The sequence below is a fragment of the Prionailurus bengalensis genome, chromosome C1 (genome assembly GCF_016509475.1).
Source record: "Prionailurus bengalensis isolate Pbe53 chromosome C1, Fcat_Pben_1.1_paternal_pri, whole genome shotgun sequence".
Taxonomy (NCBI): Eukaryota; Metazoa; Chordata; class Mammalia; order Carnivora; family Felidae; genus Prionailurus; species Prionailurus bengalensis.
In genome coordinates this window covers 106604465-106625206 of record NC_057345.1, presented here as the reverse complement: position 1 = coordinate 106625206, position 20742 = coordinate 106604465, and the positions used below count along the sequence as shown (strand labels likewise).

At 43.9% G+C, this 20742-nt stretch overlaps 1 protein-coding gene and 1 non-coding gene across 18 annotated transcripts in view; both read right to left on the bottom strand.

Moving 5' to 3' along the window:
• The window catches only part of TUFT1 (tuftelin 1), a 42162-nt gene extending 22136 nt beyond the window's left edge, over window positions 1-20026 (bottom strand). For 5 of the 17 annotated variants that reach the window (XM_043576324.1, XM_043576320.1, XM_043576318.1 and 2 more), the window contains exon 1: window positions 19865-19999. In XM_043576324.1, coding sequence (XP_043432259.1) covers window positions 19865-19924 — 60 coding nt within the window. In that variant the 5' untranslated portion in view covers window positions 19925-19999. Of the gene's footprint in view, window positions 1-19864 lie in introns of all 17 variants that reach the window. The other 12 variants (XM_043576309.1, XM_043576321.1, XM_043576314.1 and 9 more) reach the window with 6 other exon arrangements.
• LOC122482268 lies at window positions 16387-16491 on the bottom strand. Its single transcript, XR_006297070.1, has one exon. It is a non-coding gene; the product is annotated as a U6 spliceosomal RNA (small nuclear RNA).
• Window positions 20027-20742: the final 716 nt, after the last annotated feature.

Here is a 20742-nt window from a genome sequence, read left to right as displayed (position 1 = left end):
CTTTCCCACCTTTGCCTTACATGTCCTTAATGTCCTTAAATGTCCTTAAATGCCTTAAATGTCCTTTCTTCCCATTGGGCATCTTTAAGGCCCTCAAAAGTTCACATTCAAATGCCATATTTGTGACACGTCCCTACATCCTGTGGGAAACATACCCTCACCTCCTTGAGCTCCCTTGGCATCACAGGGCCTCCTATGGCACCTGCCTCTCAGCTACTTATGTTCCATGAGGAATTGCCCTTTCTGTTAACTCACATGGGCTGCTGTGTGCCACAGCCCTCTACCCGGGTTAAGTATTTTCTGAACAAATACGAGTGCTCCATGATATCTAGTTCAAGAGAACATTACACCAGAAGGAAGAGGAAAGGATTTCAAAATAGCCAGAGCGGCTGCCAACTCTTCTCCCCAGGACACAGACGTGCACTTTGGTTAAAACAACATCCTTCCATAACTGGAGGCAGTTGGGGAAAGCTGGGGCATTCCTCAGCCAAAATAAAGGAGTTATCAGCCAATGAAGGTCATCAAGTCTAGTTTATTATATGGACCCAGGCATTCTAATTGGAAGAGCATGGACAACCAGGCTAGATCGGGGCAATGAGGGATCATCTCATCCATACATGTCATCAGAATCCCTGATGGACAGGAAAAAGTGGGAAATTTGCAAAAGTACTAAAAAAAATAATGTCTGAAAACTTTCCAAATTTTACAAAAGACATAAACCCAGAGATTCAAGGAGAAAATCCCAAATAGGATAAACCCCCAAATCATGCCAAAACACATAATTAAATGTCTGATAACTAAAAACAAAGAAAAACATCTTTTCACATCAGAGAAAAATGACAAGTTACCTATATGGGGGAAGCACTTTCATTAAACAGCAGATTTTTCATCAGAAGCTAGGAAGGCCAGGAGGAAATGGCACATTATTTTCAAGTGCTGAAAAAAACCTCTTAATCAATAATCCTATGACCAAAAAACATTCTCCTTCAGGAATAAGGGGGTAAATTAAGATGTCCTCATGTAAAGAAAAACTAAGAATTTCTTACCAATACAGCTACATTAAAAAGGCTGTAAAAGATCTTTAAACAGAAAGGAAACAATATGAAAGGAACCTTAGAACATTAGAAAGATAGAAACAACATGGATAGAGATACCTGGGTGGCTCACTCAGTTAAGCTTCTGACTCTTGATCTTAGCTGAGATCATGATCTTGGCTCAGATCATGATCTAATGGTTTGTGACCTCCACACTGAAGCATGGAGCCTGTTTGGGATTCTCTCTCTCCCTCTCCCTTGCTCGTGTGTGCACATGCTCTCTCTCTCTAAATAAATAAACTTTTTAAAAAAAGAAACAACATGGAAAACAAAAATATTGATAAATACATTAGGCTTTCTCTTTACTCTTGGGTAATCTAAAGTATGTTTGTGGTTGAAGCTAAAATTAGAACACTGCCTGATTTGGTTCTAAGTATACACAGAGGAAAGTATGTATGTATGTATGTATGTATGTATGTATGTATGTATTTATTTATTTTTGAGAGAGAGAGAGAAAGACAGAGACAGAGACACCACGTGCACAAGTGGGGTAGGGGCAAAGTAAGAGGGAGACACAGAATCTGAAGCAGGCTCCAGGCTCTGAGCTGTTAGAGCAGAGTCCAACGTGGGGCTCAAACTCACTAACTATGAGCTCATGACTTGGGCCGGAGTCAGACACTTAACCAACTGAGCCACCAGGTGCCCCGGAAATACTTAATTATATTATGAATGGGAGAGGATAAAGGGATGTAAAGGAAGGTAAGGTGTCTATACTTCATTCAAACTGGTAAAATGACAACACCAGTAGACCATGATAAGTTATATTTATACAAATGTAATACCTGGAGCAATCACTAAAAATCTATACAAAGGGATGACATTCAAAAAACCAAATGAATCAAAATGGAATCCTAAAAGGCTTTCAAGTAACCCACAGGAAGGGAGAGAAAAATAAAACAGATTAATGAAAAATAGAGAACAAAAACTAAAAATAAAATGGCAGACTTACCAATAATTGCATTAAATGTAAGTGGTCTAAATATACCAATTAAAAAACAGAGATTGGCAGAGTTGATTAAAGAACATGAATCAGGGGTGCCTGAGTGGCTCAGTCAGTTGAGCGTCTGACTCTTGATTTTGGTTCAGGTCATGGTATCAAGCCCCACGTCAGGCTCTGGGTGGGCCATGGAGCCTGCTTAACATTCTCTCTCTCACTCCCTCTGCCCCTGTACCTTACTCATGTGTTCTCTCTCAAAAAAAAAAAAAAAAAAAAAGGTGAAAAAAAAAATCCATGAATCAATACATGCTGTCTACAAGAAACATATTTAAACATAACCATATAGGTAAGTTAAAAGTAAAAGGATGGGAAAAGGTATATTATACAAACATCAATTAAAGGAAAGCAAAAGTGGCTATATTAATATCAGATAAAGTAAACTTCAGAGCAAAGAGAATTACCAGAGATATATTACCAGATATATTACCAGATAGATATTATATTACCAGAGAGAGATATTATATCATGTAAAAGTGTCAATCCACAAAGAAGACATAGCAACCCCAAATGGATATACACCAAACAACAAAGCTGCAAAATATGTGAAGCAAAAACTAAAGAGCTGAGGGTGCCTGGCTGGCTCAGTCAGAATAATGTGCAACTCTTGATCTCGGGGTTGTGAGTTTGAGCCCCACATTAGGTGTAGAGATTACTTAAAAATAAAATCTTATTAAAAAAAAAAAAACCCAGAAAAAAAAATTAAAAAAAAAAAACAAAAAAAACCCCAAAGAACTGAAAGGAGAAATACACAAATACACAACTAAATATATTTTTAAATTTTTATTATTTTTTTTCATTTGAGAGAGAGAGAGAAAGAGAGTGAGAGTGAGCATGCATAAGCAGAGGAGAGGGGCAGAGAGGGAGAGAGAATCCCAAGCAGGCTCCATGCTCAGCTCAGAGCCCACCATGGGGCTTGATCCCACAACCCTGGGATCATGACTTGAGCAGAAATCAAGAGTCGAACACTCAACCGACTGAGCCACCACCCAGGCATTCCCCCTTCTTTTTTTTTTTTTTTTTTTTTAACAAACCCACAATTATACTTGGAGACTTCTTCAACACCTATCTCTGAGAAATTAATAAAACTAGACAAAAATCTAACAGGATCTAATCAACAGTTATGGAACATTCCCCTCAATAGCAGAGTATACATTCTTTGCATGTACCTATAGAACATAAAGATAGACAATAATTTGGGCCATAAAACAAACCAACAAACTTGAAAGAACTGAAATCATTTAGAGCATGTTATCTGACCACAATGAAATCAAATGAGAAATAATAGAAAGAGGGGTGCTTGGGGGGCTCAGTTGGTTGAGTATCTGACTTCAGCTCAGGTCATGATCTGACAGTTCATGAGCTTGAAGCCCCGACTCAGCTCACTGCTGTCAGCACAGAGCCCACTTCAGATCGTCTGTTCCCCCCCTCCCTGCCCGTCCCCCACTTGCACGCATGTGCGCTCTCTCTGTCAAAACTAAATAAAACATTTTTAAAAAGAGAGAAATAACAGAAAGATAAAAGGAAAATTTCTAAACACTAAGAAGCTAAACAACATGAAGAGCTGGTTCTTTGAAAAGATCATTGAAATTGATAAACCTCTAGCATGATATCAAAAGCATGAGGTAATACTATGAACAACACTACGAACAACTCTACAAACAACACCATAAACAACTCTATGAACACTATGAACAACTCTATGAACAACATTATGAATAACTCTATGAACAACACCATGAACGCTATGAACAACTCTACGAACACTATGCACAACTCTATGAACAAGACTGCAAACAACACAATGAACACTAAAACAACTATGAACATAAATTTGACAATTTAGACAAAATGGCCCAATTCCTCAAAAAACACAAACTACCACAAATTACCTAATATAAAATAGGTAATATGAATAGCCTTGTAACTTTAAAGAAATTAAATTCATCATTTTAAAATTTTTAGAGAATTTTTTTAACGTTTATTTATTATTGAGAGACAGAGCATGAGCAGGGGAGGGGCTGAGAGAGAGGGAGACACAGAATCCAAAGTAGGCCCCAGGCTCTGAGCTGTCAGCACAGAGCCCAATGCAGGGCTCAAACTCACAAGCCGTGAGATCATGACCTGAGCTGAAGTTGGACGGTTAACCGACTGAGCCACCCAGGTGCCCCTTTTTTTAATTTTTTTAAAAAAAGAAATACCCAGACCCAGGTGCTTCCACTAGAGAATTCTACCAAATATGTAAAAAATTAGCACTAATTCTACATAATCTCTTTTCAGATTAAAAAAGACTTTATTAAAAATGTATTTATTCAGAGAGAGAGAGTGTGCAAGTGTGTGTGAGAATGAGAGGGGCAGAGACAGAGACAGAGACAGAGACAGAGAGAGAGAGAGAGAGAGAGAATATCCCCAGCAGGGTCCACACCACCAGTGCACAGCCTGATATGAGGCTCAATCCCCTGAACCGTGAGATCATGACCTGAGCCAAAATCAAGAGTTGGATGCTCAACAGACTGAGCCACACAGGCGCCCATAATCTCAACCAGAAAACAGAAGAGGAGAAAACCCTTTTCAATTCAGTTCATGAAGCTGGTCTTACTCTGGTACCAAAACCAGACAAAGACCATTTTATTATTATGTGTTTGTTTCTTTGTTTTATTTAGTTTGAGAGAGACAGAGAATGAGCATGTGAGCAGGGGAAAAGGATGGCAGGGGGGATAGAGGAAGAGGGAGAGAGAGGGAGAGGGGAGGGAAGGGGAGAGAGAGGGGGAGGGAGGGAGGGAGGGGGAGAGAGAGAGAGAGAGAGAGAGAGAGAGAGAGAGAGAGAGAGAGAGAATCTCAAGCAGGTTCCACACGGAGTGACACAGGGCTAGATCCCACGACCCTGGGATCATGACCTGAGCCAAAATCGAGTCGGACACTCAACTGACTGAGTCACCCACGTGGCCCAACAAAATTTTTTTTTTAAAGACAGAAAAGAAAACACTACAGACTAATATCTCTCATGAACATAAAAGATTCTATTTTCTTTTCTTTTTTTAATGTTTATTTACTTTTGAGAGAGAGAGAGAGAGAGAGAGAGAGAAAGAGAGAGAAACAGTGTGAGTGGGCAAGGGGCAGATTCTTTTTCCCTTTAATATTTCATCTTTAATTTCCATCACACTAAACAGTCTTCAAAATTGGCTTTTAATGGCCACCAGTACTCCATTGAATAGATTAAACTAATTAAACTTAGGTATTCAACCTAAGCCCCTTTCCCTGCCCTCCCTTTTGTAGATTACTGTCAAATTCTCTTTTTATTTCTTATATATTTATTTTTGTATTTTAGAAAATATATTTATTTTGACAGAATGAGATGATATACAACAGTGCCTAGATCACCCCCAAATTTACTGCCTGGTCCATGACCCCTCAAGCCCAACTGACTTTCTCTCTTCTTTGCAGAAAAAGAATCGTATTTGGAACAGTTAGACCTGGGCTCAAACACTGACTCTGGCTTTTATTTGTTGTGTGTATTGATTTATTCTCCCTTAGCCTTAGTGTATTCATTGGTAAGATGGACAGTATGATGCTTAAGTGAAAACACAGTGACTAAAACATGTAGATAAACAAAAGTGTCAGTTCCTCAAAATTTGACATAATGCTCCTCTTCAAAATATTTTCCATAAGCATAGGCTTATAAGTTAAAGTACAACTTCTACCTTGCGCTGTATACAAGTATCAGTTTCAAGTGGATTGCAGATTTAAATGTAAAGAGCAAAACTAAAATTTTGCAAAGGCAAACCTTTTTAATTTCAATGTTTATTTCTTTTTGAGAGTGAGAGAGACACAGAATAAGAGGATATCCAAATGGTCAATAAACATATGAAAAGGGTTCTGTCTCATCAGTCATCATCAATGAAGAATTAGAAATTAAAATCACAAGGCAATAATACTACAAAATACCCATCAGAATGACTACAAATGAAAATAAAAAATAAACGTTGGGGGCTATGAAACAGAACTCTTATACACTGATGGCAGGATTGCTCATTACCATAATCTCTTTGGAAATATCTACCAAAGATGAACATTTGCAAACCCTATAATTCCTAGTTATCTACCCAACAGAAATGCATACCTATGTTCCCCCCACCACCCACCCAAAAAAATTCTCATAAAAAAATGATGCTAGAATGTTCACAGTAGCATTTTTCATAGTAGCCCCAAATTAGAAATTATCCAAATGTTCAAGAATACAATGGATAGGGGCACCTAGCTCAGTTGTAGGGCATGCAACTTTTTTTTTTCTTTTGAGAGAGAGAGAGTGAGACAGGATGTGAAAGCAAGGGAGCAGGGGAGGGGCAGAGGGAGAGAGAGAATCTTAAGCAGGGTCCAAGCTCAGCACAGAGCCTGATACACATAGGGCTTCACGGTGGGGGGTAGGGGGTGGGGACTCGATCTCATGACTGAAAGATCATGACCTGAGCTGAAATCAAGAGTAAACCACTCAGGCACCCCAGGGCATGCAACTGTTAATCTCAGGGTCGTGAGTTTGGGCCCCATGAAGGTATAGAGATTATAAACATACATATATAAAACCACATTTTATTTTTAAGATTTTATTTATTTTTATTTTTTTGAGGGGGGGGGCAGGCAGAGAGAAAGGGAGAGAGAACCTCAAGCAGGCTCCATGCTCAGCACAGAGCCTGAGGTGAAGCTTGATCCCACGACCCTGGAATCATGACCTGAGCAAAAAATCAAGAGTTGGATGCTTAATTGACTGAGCCACCCAGGCGCCCCTAAAGATTTTAAAGTAATCTTTACACCCAAAGTGGGGCCAGAACTCACAACCCCGAGATCAAGAGTCACATGCTTTTCTGATGAAGCCAGCCAGGCACCCTTAAAACCACATTTTTTTAAAAAAAAGTAGAATGGACAAATTAATTGTGTCATGCAATGGAACAGTATATAGCCATGAAAAAGAATGAACTACTGTACATGCAACATGGATAAATGTCTCAGAAATGTTAAGCAAAAGAATTCCAACACAAAATGTGTTCCACTTATAAATGATTCCACTTATATAAAAAGTATCAAAACAAGCAAACCTAATATATGATTTAGAAGTCACAGTAGTGGTTACCCCCAAAGGATGGGGGTAGGTAACAACTAGAAGGGGGAAATGACTAGAAGCAGGAGCTTCTGTGGTGCTGGTAATGATTTGTTTCTTGATCTGAATGCGGGATAGAGGAATGTGTCCAGTTTGTGAAATTACTTGACTGTACATTTATGATCTATGTACTTTTCTATATATATGTCATCATTAAATAAAATCTTTAAAAGGAATTAAAACTCCTCATGGTATTAAATCCCCTCAGGATTAGGCCTATCATTATCTATACCACATAACATGTGGACATCGCCCACTATCCTACCTGTACCCTACACTCCCAAACTTTCCTGATCCAGTTGTACCCAAATCTACATCTCTTTTGTTGACGAGTCTTCCAATGTAATACATGTTTCACCACCCCATAAATGCACATGTTGTTTTCTCTTTCCAGGTCCCTTCCCCTCCCTCTCCTCTTTGGAGAATTCCCAGCCCGGGCATCCTTTCTCTAAGGGTTTTACCCCAGCACTCCTCAGTCAGAGCCTCTCCCTGCACCCATTACACCCTATACTACACTATAACACTGACCTCATTTCTTTATAACTACTTATTTATACAACTTCCCCAGTAAAATCATAAGCTCCTTGAAGACATGGCTAGCTTATTTAGCACAGTGCCTGGCTTAGAGTAGGTTCTCAAAAAATACACACTGAGGAGTGCCTGGGTGGCTCAGTCGGTTAAGCATCGACTCTTGAGTTTAGCTCAGGTCATGATCTCACAGTTTATGAGTTTGAGTCCATCGGGCCCTGTGCTGATAGCACAGAGCCTGCTTGAGATTCAATGTGGCCAGTCCAAATAGAGATGTTCTGTACAAAGACACAGTACAAAAAGATCAAATAATTTCTTTTTATGCTGATCACTTGTTGGAAGGATAGCCTTTGCCTATACTGGGCTAGACGAAATCTATTATTCGAAAAAATTTTTAATGTAAAATTTAAAAATACAGGAAAGATGCTCAACCTCACCAGTAATCAGGGAAATGTAAGTTAAAACAATGAGTTATCGGGACACCTAGTCAGCTTAGTTGATTAAGGACTGACTTCAGCTCAGGTCATGATCTCTCGGTTTGTGAGGTGGAGCCCCCAGTCGGGCTCTGTGCTGACAGCTCAGAACCTGGAGCCTGCTTCTGATTCTATGTCTCCTCCTCTCTCTGCCCCTCCCCTGCTTGCCCTCTGTTTCTCTCTGTCTCTCTCTCTCTCTCAGAAATAAACATTAAAAAAAAATTTTTTTAAACAAACAAAACAATGAGTTATCTTTGGAGAGAATTTCATTAGACTCACATATTTAAGAAGGGTGAAAGGAAGCATGCAGAGGTATTGTTCATGCCAGCATTGTTTGTAATGGCTAACCACTGACAACAGCCCAGATGGTCCACTGATAAGAACATGGATGAATAAACTCTGGCGTATTAGAGCAATGAACTAGTATTCAGTTGTGAAAATAACTGAACTACAGCTTCATGCATCGACATGAATGAATGATGCATGAATCTCCAAATTAATGTAAGTTTAAAATTAAGCTACAGAAGGAGCACCTGACTGGCTCAGTCGGAGGAGCACAGGAGTCTTGATGTTAGAGTCGTGAGTTCAAGCCCCACACTGGGTGTAGATACTTAAATAAACAAACAAACAAACAAACAAACAAACTTAAGGGATGCCTGGGTGGCTCAGTTGGTTAAGCAACCGATTCTTGATTTCGGCTCAGGTCGTGATTTCACGGTTAATGAGATTGAGCCCTGTGACGGGCTCGGAGCTGACAGCATGGAGGCTGCTTGGGATTCTGTCTCCCTCTCTCTCTGTCCCTCCCCTGCTCTCGCTTTCTCTCTGTCTCTCTCTCTCACAATTAATTAATTAAAAAATAAACTTAAAAAAAAAAAACTATAGAACACAGACAATACCATGAATGTAAAGTTCAGAACATGCCAAGCCAAGCACTACATCACTTGTGCATGTGGGAAAAGAATAACAAAAAGCAAGGAAATAAACACAAAATTCAAGACAGTGATCACTTCTGTGAAGGAAGCAGAGGGTTATGAACTAGGAGGGATCCCAGAGGCTTCAGAAAGATCGGTAATGTTCTATTTCTTTTTTTTTTTCAACGTTTATTTATTTTTGGGACAGAGAGAGACAGAGCATGAACGGGGGAGGGGCAGAGAGAGAGGGAGACACAGAATTGGAAACAGGCTCCAGGCTCTGAGCCATCAGCCCAGAGCCCAACGCGGGGCTCGAACTCACGGACCGTGAGATCGTGACCTGGCTGAAGTCGGACGCTTAACTGACTGCGCCACCCAGGCGCCCCAATGGTCTATTTCTTAAACTGAGAGTTCAGTGCGCAGCTGTCCATTTTATTGCTTATGCTTTAAAACTTCCCATACATACAAGCCTTCTTTCTTGCTTTTCATAAAGCAATGTACTTGTCTTCATGTAAATCCTGCAGAAATATCATATTTAGACCAACAGATTGGCAAATAGTAAAGATCCTGATAATATCCAGGATTGGTGAGGGTGCAGAGAAAAAGAGTAATCTCATATATTGTTAGAGTGTAAGTTTATACAAGTATTTTTGGGAGTTAATTTGGCAATATTAATGAAAAGTGTTTGTATATTTTGTAAACCCTTTGACCCAGTAATGCCACTTTTAGGAATATGCTCTATGAGGGACACCTGGGTGGCTCACTTGGTTAAGTGTCCGACTCTTGATTTTGGCTTAGGTCATGATTTTACAGTTCATGAGATCAAGTCCCAAGTCAGGCTCCCGCACTGACATCCCAGAGCCTGCTTGCAATTCTCTCTCTTCGTTCTCTGCCCTTCTCTCTCTCTCTCTCTCTCTCTCTCTCTCTCTCTCTCTCTCTCTCTCTCTCTCTCTCTCCCTCTCCCTCTCCCTCTCCCTCTCTCTCCCCCCCCTCCTTCTCCCCCCCCAACCAATAAGCAAACATTTTTAAAAAAGGAATATGTTCTATGAAAATCCACACACATTTGTCCCAAGATATATGTGTAAAACTGTTGACTATGATACTGTTTACAAATAGTTACAAACTGGAAACTGCATAAGTACCCTCTAGTAGAAAAGTATGGATAAAGTATCATCCATACTCCGGAATACTACACTGCTGACAAATAAACTTCTATGAAGTGACAGAAAATGATCTTCAAGATAGCACAGAAAAAAAGCAAGTCGCCAATTCATTAAAAAAAATGACTTATTTATTTAACTACATAATATGTACATTCACAGTAATTGCCAATTCCTATATATAACAATTACTATGTACTGAGCCCTACTGGGCTCTGTTCTAAGGGCTTTATATATACTAACTCAAGTAATCCTCACTATAAAACTAGATGGTAAATATTAGTATCAACATTCTCCTTTTATGGATGAGAAAACTGAAGCACAGACATTAAGTATCTTGCCTAAGGCCATATACCTCATAAGGGACAGAGCCAGGATCCAAACCCAGGCCCTGTGGCTCTAGAGTCCTTGCTCCCAACCACCATGCCACAGAGCATTTCCAGAATACAAGTACATGGGAAAAGCACTGCACTTATACACATTAAACAAGAGACAGACAGGGGAGTAAAGGGACCTTCAGTCCATACTTGCACAGTGTTTTAAACTTTAGCAACAAAAACGTATTTGTGCAGCACCAGTCTCATATGTAAATGAAGAGAAGGCAAGAAAAAGTGCTAAACTTGGAGTTGGAGGTGGGGTCTGAGTCCAACTGACACCTATTAATCCTTGAGCAAATCACTTTATCTCTCAGGGCCTCAGTTTTCTATCTGCAAAATAGGAGTGATAATAACCTACCCTGCCCACGCTTAAGGCAGGGTAGGAAGATATGTAAGATAGCGTGAAAGTGCTTTTCAAACCATAAATCACTTCACAAAAGTGAGACAGCATTACTTTTCTGAGGAGCCCCGGGGAGGGTGGGGGAGCCCGATTGTCTAAATGAAGCCAGTGAACAAATCTAGATTTCTCTCTGGCACCTCAAGCCCCCAGAACCAGAGAATCCAGTCTGCAAGGCCACGAACCTCAACCCACAGCCCCAGCCCAGAGGCCAGGAGGAAAACCCGGCCCTTCTCTGGCGCCTTTGGTTGTCTTCTGGAGCCAGAGTAATCTCAGGGCTGTGAGCAAGTTCCGGGGAGCTGGAGGAATGCCCCAAAATGTCTAGCAGGGTAGTCCCACTGGGGACTCCCTGAAAGTCACGACAGAAGTAGAGCCTTCTTCTCTAGAGAAAAAGAAACAGCTAATCACAAGGTAAGCAGCCTCTAACCTCATAAACATTCTTGGGGAGAAGTCCAGCCACCTCCAAATTACAGGCAGCCTCTCACCTCTGTTCAAACAAATCTCCAGCTGTGAGTCACTCCTCAGTGCGGGGAGGGGATAAACACATAGCTGAGGGGTTAGAGATCAAGACACTGGGGAGAAATGATAGGGAGATAGAGAGGGAGGCCCCAGAGGTTCTCACACTCCAGGCTCCTGTGGAAAGGGGCAGATCTGTCCAAGATCTGTGGATGTATGGGAAAATAAGCTTCCCCTGCTCCCACTCCCCAGGCTGCTCTGGCGGCCACGAGAGATGGGTGGCAGGTGAGGGTCAGGGTCTTTCCAGGAGGAAGTAAGCACAGTGGAGATCATCCCTGAGCTGGAAACCAGCATCCTCAATACATCTGCACTCTATAAACCACTCCCCCATCACCTGGTCCTTCACTCCTGTCCCCTCTCCCACCTGAAATGTATGTGGTCTCTCAAACCACTGCAGGTTTGAAACTCAGGGTTCCCCTCTGAGAAATGGGAATAGCCAGCCACTTAAACACGGGTTCCCAAGAGGCCAGGACAAGGAAAGACCCGAAATGTCAAAGAGGGCCAGATGGGGGTGGTTGGGGCCTCCCCTCTCTTGGCTGAGGCTCCCAAGCCCCTCCACTAAGAGGTATGTGGCAGCCTTGGTCCTGCCTTCTACAGGGCTCTCAACCCAGAAATGGCCTTCTGTTGAGTATGACACAAAGAATTATTCTCGCTCCTCCCCACAGATTAGCCAACAAAACAGGTGTCTGCCTTTTGTCTGGCTACCTGCCCAGAGGCATGGGCTGGACAAGCACTATGCAGAGGGCTGATGGGGTGATTGGGAGGTGAAACAAGAAAAAGGATTTAGGGTGGTACCCTAAACAGGGCAGCCCTTCTCATCACCCGGACACCCGGCACAGGGAACCACTGGGGCCTAAGAGGCCTAACAGTGAATGTGTACAAGAAGGGAGGTGGGCTCCTGAATGCCCACCTCTGAAGGAGATACCCTTTTGCTGAGCCAGTCTCTTTTCAGGAAACCCACTAGGGGCTCAGCCAGCCTGGAATGAAGGGGCAGTTCCTCAGCGCCCCCTCCCCTCACTTTTCATTTTGTCATTTTTTTGCTTTTGTGCCCCCAGATCCTAGAAGGCCATTTCCTTTTTCTTCCTTCATCTACCCATCCCCATCGTACCCTATATTTCTTCTCCTCTTCCTGCCTCTGCTGGCCAGGCTTAAATCTAGGCCACCAGCCTCCTTGGCACATACCTCTTCCCCTAACTAAACCTCCCCACCCCGAGGAAACAAAGGTATTTCACAACTCTGCATTGTGACCCAAAGAGGCATGTACCATAATTACCAGCAGGCGGGGAAGCTCATCTCACATTCTCTGAGCACATGTGTCTGGAACCGAAACCATCTGGGTGAACACCCCACCTCCCACCCCAGAAAAATATGGGCAAACGCTGGCGCTAAATGCCAGGTGATTGGGTAAGCCTCCTATCCCAGATCCCCTGGTAGAGCTCAGAATTCCCCAAATTCCTGGCAGGCTTGGAGACGTGAGCTATAGTGCTCTGGAAAGTAAGAATCTGGCAATGAATGGGGAGTTGGAATGGTGTGAGGAGGAATTTACAGGCTGAGATTGGGCCAGGTGTCAGGAGTGGAAGCAACAGGCAGCCACCAAACTTGAAAGGTTCCTCTGCCCGGGAGCTTCTTCTCCACCCTGGTGTCAGAGAGACAGGGTCTTCACCATTTTAGACTTTATTCATTCCTTTGGAGTAAGCATCAATGACTCCAGTGGAATCCTCTTTCAAAATGCAAATATTCTGACCCAGCAATTCCACTCCTAGGTATGTCTCTCCAAGAGAATTTAAAATATATTTACTTACAAAAATTTGTAAGTAAATTGTTCACAACAGCATTAGTCATCATAGACAAAAAGCAGAAACTACCCAAATGTCTACCAACATTTATCCATGAAGAACATATCTGAAAATATATCCATACAAGGGAATATTATTCAGCTAAAAAAAGGAATGAGGGGCACCTGGGTAGCTCAGTCGGTTGAGTGTCTGACTTTGGCCCAGGTCATGATCCTGTACTTTGTGGGTTCGAGCCCCGCATCAGGCTCTGTGCTGACAGCTCAGAGCCTAGAGCCTGGAGCCCGCTTCGGATTCTGTGTCTCCCTCTCTCTATGCCCCTCCCCCACTCTGTCTCTCTCTCTCCCCAAAATAAATAAACACTAAAAAAAATTATTAAAAAAAAAAAAGGAATGAAGTACGGATTCATGTTACAACATGGATCGACCATAAAAACATCATGCTAATTGAAAGAAGCTAGTCACAAAGGATCACATATTATATGATTACATTTACATAAAATACCTACAACAGGAAATCTCAGACAAAGAAAGGAGACTAGAGCTGAAGGGGTTGGGAGAGAATGGAGAATGACTGCTAATGGATCAGGATTTCTTTATAGGTAAAGAGAATGTTCTAAAATTGTGTTGATGACTGTATAACTCAGTAAATATATGAAAAGCCACTGAATTGTACATTTTAAATAGGTTATTTGTGCAGTCCATGAGTTATACCTAATTAAAGTAGTTACAGAAAAATTAGGCCCATAGTAAGCCTTCAATAAATCACAACTTTAGTTTTAAAAAAAAAATTTTTTTTTTTAAAGGAATGGAGCTCAGGAAAGACTTTGGTATTAAACTAACTCAGCTTCTGAGATCCTAAATTAGGCATAACACCTAGTCCAGGGTAAAGACAAAGGTTCAGACGGTAGGTGATGAAAAAATTCCAAATCTACCCAGGCATTGAGAGAAACTCTCTAGCCAAGATTGATCAAGACAAAAAAATTAGAGAAGATGAAAATAATATGAATATTCTAAGGAAGGGTAACACTGATAGATTACTTAAAATCCTCTTACCAAGGGGCCCAGAGCATCATAGGACACCAGCTGCCTGAGCCATGAGTCAGAAAAAGAAGGAGGAGGAAAGGGACCTAGAGCAGGATGCCAAGATACAAACGCTGACCATCACTCGTCTAAAACCTGTCCTAGCTGAGTTGGTGCTAGCAAAGGTTACTCTGGGTAAGAGAGTAGTTACACTACTACAGGCCCCTTCGCATCCTTAAGACCCTCCACTGGTACAAGAAAGGGGAAAGGAACAGATAAGAATAAATATTAACATAATGAGAAGGAGCAAACCTTGACCAGACCAGAGAGTTCTCAGACTCCCTCCATCCCTTGGGCAGGGGTCTCATGAGAGGCTAATACAGTCTCCTCTAAGCCATTAACTAGAGCAAGCAGAAAATAACAGCCAACATCTGAGCACTTACCATGTGCCAGGCCTTGTGCTTAATGTTTCACATGCATTATCTTATTTAATCCTTATAACAACCTAATGAAGAGGGTGAAATTATTATCCCCACTTTACAGATGAAGAAACCAAGATGCAAGAGATTAAGTAATTTACCGAAGTGATCTTGGGCAAAACAAACATCAAAGCCCTGACTCCAGCCCACTATAGGGTCAGATTCCCAGGACCAGGCTCTTAACCACAATGCTATTAACAGAAATCATAGTTTAGCCAAAAATTGTTATGTAAATACACTGGGAGGATGGGAGAAGGGAAAGGGAACGTGTAAGGAGTGGGAGCATAAACTTTTCTAGAATTCCTACAGCAGGAAGTCAACAGACGTCTAAAACTGACAAATCAAGAAGTATCACTATAAGCATATTATTTAGAAACAAGGGGGGTAAACCCCAACAAAAGAGGTAAGAGTTGAAAGTGGCTACTTCCATGGGGCAGGGCTTCGGGTAGGAACCTGCCTGCTATGTTCTTTTAAAAAGCCTTTTGAGGGGCACCTGGGTGGCGCAGTCGGTTAAGCGTCCGACTTCAGCCAGGTCATGATCTCGCGGTCCGTGAGTTCGAGCCCCGCGTCAGGCTCTGGGCTGATGGCTCGGAGCCTGGAGCCTGTTTCCGATTCTGTGTCTCCCTCTCTCTCTGCCCCTCCCCCGTTCATGCTCTGTCTCTCTCTGTCCCAAAAATAAATAAAAAACGTTGAAAAAAAAATTAAAAAAAAAATAAAAAGCCTTTTGATATTATTGGATCTTTTAGAAATCATGAACATATATTCCTTTGATTGAAAAATGATTTAAGAAGAAAAAGAAAGAAACCGAGATCATTCGAACCGAAGTCCAATGTAGTGAACATCTGCTGTTTTTTTTGTTTTTTAATCTTTTTTTTTTTTTTTGAGAGAGAGAGAGACGGAGTGTGAGCAGGGGAGGAGCTGAGGCGAGGGAGACACAGAATCAGAAGCAGGCTCCAGGCCCTGAGCGGTCAGCACAGAGCCCGACGCGGGGCCCAGACTCACAAACCGTGAGATCATGACCTGAGCCGAAGTCAGATGCTTAACTGACTGAGCCACCCAGGCGCCCCTGAACATCTGCTGCTTTTGCCACACAGTTTCCATCCTCCTCTACTGATAAGAGCACTTGGGCTTTGCTTTGGAGAACCTCTCTCCTTTCCTGGGTAAGCTGGTGCACCTGTCCGTCAAGGACCTCCACAATGCCCTGGCCAAGGCAAGTGAGGGGCCAATGATGCCCTCTCCTTGGGATCTCGGGTAGAACTGCAAAAAGGTCTGGAACCAATTCACCCACCTGTAGAAACCCTCCATTAGTTCCTTCCACTTATACAGACCCGGAGTCACACTTTTTTTTTTTTAACTGAAGTACAGTTGACACACAATGTTCTATTAGTTTCAGGTGTACAACGTAGTGATTTGACAACTCCATATAATATGTTGTGCTCACCACAGTGTGGCTACCATGTGTCACCATACAATGCTATTATAACACCACCACACACAGGGAACACTTCACCAATTTGCGTGTCACACTCGCACAGGGGCCATGCTCATCTTCTCTGTAGTGTACCAATTTTAGTACATGTGCTGCCAATGTGGACAGCCTTGGTTCACATTTTTTTAATGTTTATTTTTGAGAGAGAGAGCAGGGGAGGGGCAGAGAGAGAGGGAGACACGGAATCCGAAGCAGGCTCCAGGCTCTGAGCTGTCCGCACAGGACTGGCATGGGGCTTGAACTTGCCAACTGTGAGATCATGACCTGAACCAAAGTCAGACGCTTAACCAACTGAGCCACCCAGGTGCCCCTGGCTCACACTTTTTAAGCTTTCCCTTAATTTCTGTGAGCTGCCCATTTCCTTCTAATAAATTCCTCTTCTGCTTAAGTTAGCTGGATAGTCTCTGTTGCTTACAACCAAAGGAACTTAATGAGAATGTCTAATAAAAATGTCTGAGGTTTGTTTGTGCTTCTCCTTGCCAGCATAACTCACTACAGTGGCTTGCAAGCTTCTCTGACCTAAAACAAATTTTGCCTGAAGATCTAATAAGCAGACACATACATATATATAATGTGTATACATACATATAACTGAAACTAAACTTTTGCCAAAAATGTCCACTGTAACACTGTGATAGCACTAATTCTATTTCTTTTTCTTAAAGGACCTTATTTAGTTTAGAGAATTTTTAGATTTACAACAAAATCAGCCAGAACATACAGAGATTTTTCATATACCCCCTGCCCCAACATATGCATAGCTTTCTCCATTATCTATATCATTCACTGGAATGGTACTTTTTTTTTTTTTAAACCAAGGATGAACCTACACTGACATAACATAATCACCAAAAGTCCACCATTCCCCTCAGGGCTCACTCAAGTAAAGTGAATGCCGTACATTCTGTGGGTTAGGACAAAAGGATAAAGACTTCTATCACAGAGTTTTTTCACTGCCCCCCAAAAATCCTCTGTGCTCTATTCATCTCCCCTCTATGCTCAAAACTCCTGGCAACCACTGATTTTTTTGTTGTTGTTGTCTCCACAGTTTTGCCTGTTCCAGAATGTCATCTAATTGGAATCTACTTATTTGCTAATGCTCGGGTCCAACCCCCTAAGTTGATTTCAGGCCTACTGGTCATAGTGGCGATCTGCAGTTTGAAAACCACTGGCTCACTGCACCTGCTCCGTCTGCCTCCAACAACAACAATCCAGAGTGCATTAGCCATGCTTCCATGTCCAAGTGTGATGCACCGAGGCACACAGCCTGGCTGGTCGGGAAACACCAACAGAGTCCCAGGGTCCTGACTCCCACTAGGACACACTAGTTGGTTAAGTTGTCTACACTGCTGACACAAGGAGACACATCCATTCATTTATATACTTATCCACTCACTTTGCACATGCACTGAGCACTCACTCGATGGTGTGAACATACACTACAGCCTCTGGTGACTGTCCAGAGCAGTAAATTCTATCTTCAGGCTGGCTCAGAGGAGAGGAATCCCAAGACAAAGCCTGTCCCCGACTGATTGTTTACTACTGCCTCCCCCTCCGTAAGAGCTCAGGAATGTCTCCAAGAACAGATACAGGCAATGGTCATTTCATTCACACCTTTGAAGTAAAATACCTCTCAAGTCCAGCCTAGGAAAAAAGAATAAAGGGAATTTCTGTCTCCCCTTGTTCTAGAAGTCTCTGATTAGCCTCAAACTAATCCATGGCTGGAAACTGACTGAATTCCTTGCTCACTATTTTCCTGCTGACTCTTTCTACCCCTTGAGGCAAGCAAGAAAATATCAAAGGACAAAAGAATATGTCAAAATCATTCTAAACAGTACCAACATCTTGGTCTTAAAATCTTTCTGGATCTCTTTTTCACAGCAAGCAAAAAGAAGCCCAGCACACTCCTTTCCTTTATTTTCCTCATACTCTTTCTCCCTGCCTCAACCATTCCAAAACAGTGAGCAAGAGAATGGAGTACGACTTGGGGCTGACACAATAGATGGATTTCTTCCCTATCTCTTGAGTTCCATAGCTGGGGGAGTAAGAAACTACAGAAAATGAGGGACTGGGCTTGGGCAGTAGCCAGACCTGAAATATGGCAGAAATACTAACGGACTGGACAGAAACGGAGAAGGGACTGGGAACACAACTGACGGTCTGTACTTGAGATGAGAAACTACTCTAGGGACTTGTTCTGTGAGGAAGAGCCATAATCCAGGGGCCTTAGCTCCCCAGGGGGATGCTGGGAGTGGAAGGGAGCAAGGGAAACAGATACAGAGTGGAGGGAGGAGGAATGGAGGGATACAAACTCCCCATCACCTCGGCTCCATTTCACTCTCACCCACAATAGCTTGAAAAATGGATGGAACAGTACACACCCGTTCTGGGTCAAGTTCCCTAGCAAAGCCTAGAAACATTCAGACACAAGTTACCCTCCTCGGTCAGTGAAGAGGGAAAATCATATGGTCACCCGAGTGAGGAGAAGAATAGGGACCGGGAGCCAAGGGAGTGAGGGCAGCAAGACAGATGTGTTAGCCCTGGGGAACGCCCCTCTCTCCCCCACCCTCACTTCTCCGGAAGCCCTCGCGTGGGTCACGACCCTTCCCTTCTCAGCCTAGGTTCTAGCATCTCCCTCATTCCGGAGCCTGGAAGCTGGACACGTAAACAACGTGAATAAAACAGTCCCAGGAAGCCACCGATCGGCCGATGGGGGAGGGAAGCCAGGAGAACTGCTAGGGGAAGGAGAAATCCGAGCCGAGAGGTGACCCCCAAGCGGAGAGCCCTAATTCCCTCCAGCGAAAGGTGGCGTTCCGGGCCAATCTCGGCGTGCCTGGCGTGCCTGGCGTCCTACCACCCCACCCCGTCCAAGCCCTGGGCTGCACTCTGTCTTCTTACGACCACCAAAGCACCAGTAAATTCTGTGAAGGGCTTCTGAGGCCATCAGGACCCACAGAAAAGCCTGAGGCCCACGTCGGGGACCCAGCCAGGACCCACAGAAAAACCTAAGCCCCTCGTCGGGGACCCAACCAGGACCCACAGAAAAGCCTGAGCCCCTCGTCGGAGACCCAACCAGGACCCACAGAAATGCCTGAGCCCCTCGTCGGGGACCCAGAGTCCCAAGAGCGCAGGGATCCTGACCCGGGAGCTCATTTCTCCTCCCACCCAGTCCACCGCCCGCAGGACGCCCGAGTAGCGAGCCCTGGAAAGCCGCGCGGAGTCGCCGGCAGGAGCCGCAGTGTCCTCCTAGAGGGCAGGTACGCCCCGAGTCTCCGAACAGCCTTCCTCCCGCGAGCCCTCGCGGACCCCCGCTGCCCGCCACCAGACGGCAGAAAAAAAGAGGGAGGAGCGCGGCGAGGAGCCGACGGCCCCCAGCCGGCCCCAGGTGATGTCAGCGAACTCGGCGCGGGGCACGGGAGGGGCGGGACTGGGAAGCGAGGATACCGGGCGGGGGAGGCGGCGTGGCCGCTCCGTCTTACCGCGGTCTGCCCCTCTGGGTGCACGTCCACCAGGGTACACCAGTTCCGCGTCCCGTTCATCTTACTCCCGCGGCGGTAGCAGCGCGGACACCCACCCCCGCCCCGCGGTCCGGCTCCTACTAGGCAGGCGCGCGCGGAACCGTTCCCCTGTATAGGCGCGTCGGGGGCGGGGACTGCTAGTTGGTTACGCCCCAAGATGCCGTTCGCCAATGAGAGTGAGCTAAAGAGCAGGGTGGGCGTTACCGAGAAGCACCGGGACACGCCCACCGGCCCTCGCTTAGATTTACATAAAGGTGGGGCTTGGAGGCTACCTGAGGCTGCTTGACTGAAATTTTGTCCAGCGTTGCGTGGCTGTACCTCAAACATGCATTAGTCTTGCACTTCTCTCCTTTCAACTCCAAGGTCAGTGTTGGTAAAAGAGAATCACCCTGTCTGTCCCTCAGAGGATAGTTGGGGAAAAAACTTCCCTTACACTCTCTTCTCCCCATATATAAGGCTACCTTAGTGTAGCTGAGCAAACCTTTCCTCCATCACCGTAGAAATGCAGGCACCAAAGGCCAACTCACTCAGACTGGCCTAAGCCAGTCTGGCAGGTGCCCTGCCCTGGCAGGAGGCCCAGGCCAAAGTCAAAGCCAGCTTGGCTCTGGGTGGGGCTTGTTTTGTAGAAGCTATTATACTAAAGCTGCCCTTATATGGTCTGCAAAGGCGGGACACGTTGCCTTTAAAAGGATTTTGTATTCTTGAGAAACGATGAACCTCAACTTCTCCAGTGGCATTTGCTCCCAAAGCCCAGACTAGCATTTTAAGGACCTAGAGGAGAGGATGGACAAGGATGGGGTCTCTTCCAGCCCAGCTTCTCTCTTCAGGTTGGCAGCTCC